At 44.3% G+C, this 8115-nt stretch overlaps 1 protein-coding gene across 1 annotated transcript; it reads right to left on the bottom strand.

The window, feature by feature from the left end:
- Positions 1 to 232: 232 nt before the first annotated feature.
- Positions 233 to 7768, bottom strand: LOC134539876 (pupal cuticle protein 36a-like). The gene is made up of 3 exons (XM_063382222.1): positions 7697 to 7768; positions 1759 to 2366; positions 233 to 1275 (listed from the first exon to the last, which is right to left on the bottom strand). The coding sequence occupies exons 1-3, from the start codon at positions 7703 to 7705 to the stop codon at positions 585 to 587; spliced, it is 1308 nt and encodes a 435-aa protein (XP_063238292.1). The 5' UTR covers positions 7706 to 7768; the 3' UTR covers positions 233 to 584.
- Between the last annotated feature and the right edge of the window lie 347 nt (positions 7769 to 8115).

The raw sequence follows: 8115 nt of genomic DNA, 5'->3' as shown, positions 1-8115 counted from the left end.
TACTTGGTGTTTCATAGTCGGTGATATATGGTGTCCACAACCATTTAGCAAAACAATTGAACAATAATATAAATTTATGCACCAATTTTTTTGCATATATGATTCAAGGATGTCTTAAAACACTCATAAGCTATGAGAAGTTAGGAGCTTTCCTTATTGGCAACTGGACACTATATATATATATTAATTGGTTAGTTGGTTGATTAAAATTCCAAATAATTCAAACAATAACTTGTTTTAGGCAATTTTTATTTTGCTTCTTTTTTTTCGTACAAAAACACATCACAACAAATGCAAACTTCTCGTTCAAACGAAGTTCACCGTATGAATCTACTTTTGTACCTAAGGCACACAAAACACTCGCTGGAACGTTTCGAGCTCCCAGCCAGCGAATACTAAGCTAATGCCGCAGTAGTGTAATGCAAAAGTTGTACAGACGTTATTAAAAAAATACAAAATAAATACATATAATAGATCTGCGTGTTAGTCGGTAGCACCATTCGTCATCGATCGCGTTCCGTGGGCGGTGCTGTGGTCTCGGTAGGGTTAGGGAAGGTATCTGCAACGGGTGGAATCAAGGATGTTTATTTGCCGGGTTTGGGGTAGGAGTAGCCGCTCTGGGGGTTGAAGCCCGGCAGGGTGGGGGTTGGCCGCTTGAAGGAAGACACTTGGGGGCGGTACTGCCCAGCTCCGGGGAATCCGGCTCCGGGTGCACCGGCTCCTGGGAACCCAGCGCCTGGAACGCCGTACTTGGCTCCGGGCGAGCCCGCTCCAGGGAATCCAGCTCCGGGCGATCCGGCTCCGGGGAATCCAGTTCCGGGGAAACCCGCTCCGGGAACGCCGTACTTGGCTCCGGGAGCACCAGCTCCGGGGAATCCAGCACCGGGTGATCCGGCTCCGGGGAATACAGTTCCGGGGAAACCCGCTCCGGGAACGCCGTACTTGGCTCCGGGAGCACCAGCTCCGGGGAATCCAGCTCCGGGAGAGCCAGCTCCGGGGAATCCGGCTCCGGGGTAGCGTGCGGCCGCCGCCTCCTCAGCGGCGTTCTGCTCCAGCGACCTGAGGATGGCCTCCGGGATGGGCGGCGGGGTGGGCAGGTGGGCGCCCTGCGGCTGGAAGCCGTTCTCGTCGGCGGTGTAGGAGACGGTGAAGGTGTTTCCCTCGTTGTCGGTGTAGGTGTAGGAGCCCTGAACGGCCTCTGCCTCGGCTCCGGGCACGCCGGCGTTCTTCAGCACTCCCGCCTCGCCGGCCGCGATGCCGTTGGCGGTCTCGTAGCTGTGAAACACGAGTGTTATTACATTATAATCATTTCTGTGGATATATAGAACATTGTTTCTAATTAAATGTCCAGATTATTATTTCATACAAAATATAATTTTTTCTTGCGGTATTTGAAGATGTTGCTTTAATATGGTTTACAGTTTGTTACAGCTCATGTCTCGACAACTGAAATGTCCATTAGGTGGGTAAGTACCAAAACCTTATCTCTAGGCCACGATACGTTGTATTTTTAAGTTCTCTGTTGGATATGAAAATATCCGATTGTAAAATTTTTTTCTTTTCATAATGTGGGTTTTTTATGACGTCTGGTTAAACAGTAAATATAACCGAGGTAAATTTTAAAGGTAAAATTTGGAAAACAATCTATATTTGCGGCAACCAAATGTTTAAGATACCCATTTATTTAAGTAAATACTTGAAAAATGTACGCTTAGCAACCGGACATATATCTTGAAATAGAGCTTGGTCAAGATGTACCTGTAAGAGTAGCTGCCATCACCAGCATTGGGGCTGTTGTCGTATCTCAAGATGGGCACCTGCGGCCCGACCGGCCCGACGGGCCCAGGTCTGCGGAACGGTCCGGCTCCGGCTCCGGCTCCGGCTCCGGCTCCGGGGTACGACCCGGCTCCGGCTCCGGGATAAGAGCCAGCTCCAGCTCCGGGGTAGGATCCAGATCCAGCTCCGGGGTACGACCCAGCTCCGGCTCCGGGGTATGATCCAGCTCCGGCTCCGGGATAAGAGCCAGCTCCGGCTCCAGGGTACGACCCAGCTCCGGATCCGGGGAACGACCCGGCTCCGGCTCCAGGGTACGATCCAGCTCCGGCTCCAGGGTACGACCCAGATCCGGATCCGGGGAACGACCCGGCTCCAGCTCCAGGATACGAGCCAGCTCCGGCTCCAGGATACGAGCCAGCTCCGGATCCGGGGAACCTGCTGGGTTTCGGGAATCCGGGAGCTCCGGAGCCGCCGAAGGGAGCGGAGATGGAGCCCGGGGCGCCCCCTGCTGTCGCCGCCGACGACGGAGGGAGGTATGTGTTCTCCAGGCGACCGGCGGCCGCCGCGCCGACCAGGATCAGCAGTGCCAACTGCTCGACAAACAAAACAAAACAAAATAAAAATATCAGCAAACGACCAGTCACCGACAAGCGCGTGAAAACGATTCGGATCCGAGCCTCACTCCGAGTCGGAGTTACGTTAAACGTGTTTGCGACGAGGCGGATGTTGTCGCTGACACAACGCGCGCTTCTTTGTGACGATGCACTTTCTCCCCTCACATTTGCATCGCGCGTCTCGTAATCTTTCAGAACTCGAGTGGTTCGCATCTATTTAGTCATCCTTTCTTCTTATTCTTTTTTATGATGAGACAGTCGTGTTTTGAAACTGCACGCATTTCCCGACTGTGTGGACACGACGATATACTGTCGTGTGACAACGGCATATACCTACTGTCGTGTGACAATGGCCCAACTAACTTATCAGCCCATTTTTATTTATGAGCACATTTCCACCTCTTTCCAGCTGGTATATTGCACTAAAACCGTAATAAAACGATACAAAATGGCCTCTAATACCAAATCTATAAGATGCATTTAGTCAAAGATATATTTTTTGAAACAAAATAATAAATTGGATGCTACAGGAATTTCCCGCAAATATTACTGACTTTACATATCTGAACTTATCTGTAGGTCTAAATTTTGTAGCGAGGTTCAATTTGGTTATCTGCCGTTTAGTATTTTGTAAGATATATGTATGACAAAAAAAGATTATGATTTTTTTAACAAAGGTTAATCAAACTTTTCTTACATGCGTAATGTCATGAAATTATTTTAGGAAAATTTTTGATTTCATAGTGCTGCAACGCTGTGAAAATTCTTCGTATGCGGGGTTTAAATATACTCTTACTTCGTGCCTTAAAGTTTATTAAGCATAATTCTGTTGGTAGTAAAGAATACGAAAATATTTTATGAATAAACTGTGATTTCGGATTGTGATACTTTAAGAAATTATTAATAACCTTTTTGGAACCAAAACAGTGGCTGTCTAAATGGAAAATACTGCCATCATTCTCTTTACATAACAAACATTTTTAAATTATATCGACTATCGTTAAATAACGCATCTTCTTTACGGAAGCAGGCCACTAAAGTAACTAACTGGAAAATGACAGTGGCAGCGTAAGCATTAAAACATACACATGCATGAGTTACGTGAGGTAGAGAGAATCCGTAGATTCGGAACCTAACGTAGAGTCTTGTTTTGTTTTCCGGGCCGCTGATATCACCTCGAACATTCTAAGAAGAAGTTGAGTGCATTGAGTCGTTAGTCGGTTCGGTTTGTATGCCACAAGGCTTTTGTTATTTTCACGTATATGAAATACGGTTTTTCGAGATAATACTGAGTATTTCTTACAAAAATTGGCGCATATTTTTATATATTAGTTGATGTTTTTTTTTTCGAACATATATTTTTTTTGAAACCACTGTAAAAAAATAATCCGAACGATCAATCATTGGATTTTAATTTGGTTTAATTGGCTATGCTTGTTAATGCGCGCAGTTAATTCATGGGAAGCTATTCAGGGAACGGTACCGGGAAAACACAAAGCATAAACTCCCGAGTAAGAATCCAAACCAATATCACCGCGAACGTTTTTTTTTTTTAGTATAGCGGTTACAGTTTTTTTTCGAGTAAATATACAAATTTAACAATTATCTGTTTTGTTTTACATTAATATTTCTGCTCGTTCTACAAAGAAGGATGACAGTGTGGCCATGTGCGGACCCGCGGAAGAGAGCCGGGAGGAATTGTGTCCAGGGAAAGGACAGAGCCCTTGAGAGACGAGTGTCGACGGTCGAATGCTCTCGGCGGTGAAAGCGGCCGTATTTGCCCGCCGACGCGCTGCGCCTGGAGGGGGCGTTCGCGCATGATGGAAGAGCCGCGTCACCTGTCTAAACGGTGGGAACGGACCCGGCGGACCGTTGGATCGGCGGACCGGCGGACGTGAACCGCCCGCTTGCGACTCGAGAGGCTTCGGTCGATTCCGGTTCGGTTCGACTCGCTACTTGCTGACCCGCGCTTGGCGACTCGCTATTTACTGACCTGCGCTCGAATTACTTGTTTCAAACCGAACGAATGTTTTCGATTGTGTTTGACATCTCAGCTCTCGGAACAATGCGGCATCTGGCAAGAGTAATTATGTAGTGAATGGAACAGAAATTTTAAACTACGGTGCTGCCATCCATGGCGGATGGCGCGAAACCAAGTTCACAAAGCCAAAGGGAAACTTCACAGTATTAACAGTTTAATTAATTTCAACGAGATGGGCTGTATTTGTCAAATATCAGGTCCAAAGCTGGTGTTTGGAAATATTTAAAAAAAAAAATCTATTGTATCGCAGCCATTTCATTATATAGTTTAAAATTTTTGTCTCCTTATTAAAAAATTGAATAATCTTCGATGCTGCTCCAACAACAGATTCTAGTGACGAGTGCGAAAAGTAGGTAATTTTTTCTTATAGGTTTGGGCGGTTATTATAGTGACTAAAACAGAATATCTGTGTTATTGTTTTTTATCAATAGCATTATTATTTACTTATAAAAATTCTGGTAATAAATTTATGTTCTTGAAACAAGTCTTAAATTATTTTTTAACTGAATAAATTTCTGTAAATCATTGGTAGATCAAAAAGAAATAAACACAAATTATGTAAAATTATTGCTAAATTTATGACAGTTACTGAATTCGTAATTCATAGAGAACCCATTATACCTTATTTCCTCTTTCGCTGATTGTTTTAAGAAATATACATTGTCTGTAAAATATTTATAAATATTTTTAATTTTACTTTCGTACTGACAAGATATTATTTTGGGTCGTCGCCCCAATTCCAACAAAAATCGATTTAGAGCAAAAAATTTATCAAAATCCCTTTTGTTCATTGCCGTAATCATCAAAGTTAATATCGAAACATTATAAACCATTGTTATGAATGAACAAAAAATGGTTCCAACAACATATCAAAATATTATTCTGTATTAACTGTATTTATAGGTTGTTGGTACCTCTAAATTCATATCCTACAACTACACTTGTTTTATCAGTGCAATTCAAGCCATTCTGCAGGTTTCCCGGAAGTAAAATGACTATGTGAGTAACTTAGAACTTAAGTAACAATGCCCTCGCATTTAAACTTTCTGTCCGTCCTAACACAAACCATATTTCGTGCATCGCAGACCAACTCACTGCGAAGACAAGTTTGTTTTAGACACTTTTGCCTTACCACTTGGCGATTTTCTGTTTGATGCAACGCGCATACTTCATAGCCACGTACCCACCGCCAAAAAGCAGCTGCTTGTTTGGTTTGATACAAAAACTTGGCAAGATTTCGTTTGTTTTAACGACATGGATAAAGGCAATTAGACCCCTGCGTGTTCACAACGGGCTTATATTCTTTTGACTGTGGACTATAAATAGAGGCATGGAAATTTTGCGAATTTATTTGGCTGCAAGCTAGAATGCAAACCTATATACTCTCGCACTGTGTTCATGATTGGACTGGCAGTTGTTTGTACACGCCCCTCTACGACCGTGAGCCAACGATGCCCAGCTAGGAGAGACAGCGAATCAGGTAGTGCTATTAAAGAGTACAAAAATGATCTCACTCATAAATCAGCCAACTGAAAAGCAAACGTAGGTAGAGCAAATATAAGGCTTTGAGGTATATGCGGAATTTCTGGGTCTCTAGCTATCAACAATGGTTCATTCCAACTTTCGGAAGAAAGGGCATCCTCAGTTGTGTAACTTTTTATCGAGCTTCTACGGAAAATAATAGGTTCCTGTTGCATACCCATCGCTCTTTTCTCTGATCTCTATTAAGATGATAGACTTTTTGGGACCCGAAAGATCTGGCCACCGACTAGGTGATCATAAATTTGAGGCATGCCGGTGTAGGTATTGGATCAACCTTTCGATCCCCGTCACAGAAGATGTAGCGGCGCACACCGCTCTAACAAAGCTGAGATGGTGCATTGTGGTTGGACACTCGACACGCATTTCGGAAGCAACGGGTTCGAAAACCCCGGGCCAACAAATTTGAATCCGGTTTTCTTCCGTAGTTTCACCGAAATCAGTACATTAAGCCATGCTCAAATATTCCTGTTCTAGGTCGTTGTGAATTGCAGTCTCTAATAACAACGCAGTCAACGAAAATTTAAGGGATATCTCATTTTTTTTATAGTTTTCACTTAGAATCTTACCCATATCTACCCCTTTGGTCCGATTTTGCCTATCAACGAACTCGGCCTTTATTTTTATATATAACCCGAGAAGTAATTGTTTAGATATTTCGGCAGTTATCGTTGTTTTAAAAAAATATTTGGGTACATAGTTGTAAATAGGTATAAATAAACCGGTCTTTGGGATTGGGTTTTTTATATTCAAAGCTATTGTTTTACTCCGATTTTGATGAAATGTTTTACATTTGACCTTAAAAACTAGAAAAAAAAGCCACCGCTACATGGTGTTGTGGAAAACCACCTCACACACAATTTTACTCCTAGAAGTACCCATAATATTGGTATTTTCTTGATGAAATTTGGAATACCTGACGTTCAAATTAAGAGAAAAAATACTAACTGCTTCTCCGTACGCTCCGGATGGTGTAACTAAAAACATTACGTACTTCAAAGCTTTGTAATAAAATGTTGTAAATACATGTGCAGTTCTGTTCTTGACAGGTAAAATTTCGCACATATTTACCTTTGAGTAAAAAAAAAAAGACAAAAATCCTTGTCTTCCTGAGATTAAAAAAAACCTACCCCTATCCCCACACAAAAAACCACTACCCTCTGACTAGAACCCAGAAAATGCCAGTTACTTCCGCCAGAAGATGTGTAAATATATGAATAAACTTTTGTCTAACTGTTGGTTTTGGGATATCTAGAAACCACGAAACGAAAAAGGAAAAGGGTCCAAATTATCTGGAAGTCGTACCATGTTGGTCAGGGGCGCAAAAACAGGGGGGGGGGAAGGGTGGTTTGCCCCCCCCCCCCCCTCTGAAACCATGAAGTGGGGGGAAAACGGGGGCAAATAAAACGCTGTGTAATCAATTTTTAGATAGTAAAACTGCTTAAATAGCCCCATTTTCCACCTCGAAATACAAATTTTCCCGGAGGACCCTCCGCTTCAATAGGGGGGATCGATGATTCTTTATAAAAAGGTATATTGCCCCCCCCCCCCCACCCAACCTTTTGGAAATTTAGTTGTTACGCCCCAGATGTTGGTGACCGCAACAGGTATGGTCCTTCTTGGGAATCTAACGTTAAGTCCGCCCGTAAAAGTGCCCTCGAAGCAAAGGAGGGCCAAAGACGTCGGAAAACTGCCCGGCGCAGTCCGCCCGTCTGCGGCTACCCACCAGCTTCATCGTTCCTCTTGCAGAGCGCGTCTCGGAGTGCTGGCGGCTGTCTCCGAGGATGGGAGAGGCTGATGTGGCGAGCGTCTGCCCGCCGCCGGTATATATACGGGCCGGGCCCCGAGCGAAGGGAATCATGGGAGCGTCCGTGGTACGGAGAGGCATGCCCGGGTGTTTAGCTCCGGCACGGAGTTGTGTTGAAGGGGTGGGGGGGGACAGGGGGGAAGAGGCTGTAATTGACCTCATGGTTTGCCCTCCTCCCCGCCTGGTAGCGACCGCGGTTTTCGTTGTGTGGTGGTGGTGGTTTTGGTGGTTGTGGTGGGAGATCTCCTTTCGCCCCCACCAGCAGAATGGACATCGTTCCCAAGGCTGCAAGGGTTGGGAACGCGTGTGTGTAATTCTATTTTTTTATTTTTTCCCCT

Source organism: Bacillus rossius, chromosome 16 (genome assembly GCF_032445375.1).
Source record: "Bacillus rossius redtenbacheri isolate Brsri chromosome 16, Brsri_v3, whole genome shotgun sequence".
Lineage (NCBI taxonomy): Eukaryota > Metazoa > Arthropoda > Insecta > Phasmatodea > Bacillidae > Bacillus > Bacillus rossius.
The sequence above is the reverse complement of the archived record's forward strand: the minus strand, read 5'-3'. Positions and strand labels throughout refer to the sequence as shown.

What these genes read in the sequence shown, in the direction of transcription:
- LOC134539876 (XM_063382222.1), bottom strand. An exon ending in GATGGCAGCTACTCTTACAG is followed by an intron (nt 1,276 to 1,758) that starts GTACATCTTGAC and finishes CGTGTTTCACAG; the next exon opens with CTACGAGACCGCCAACGGCA.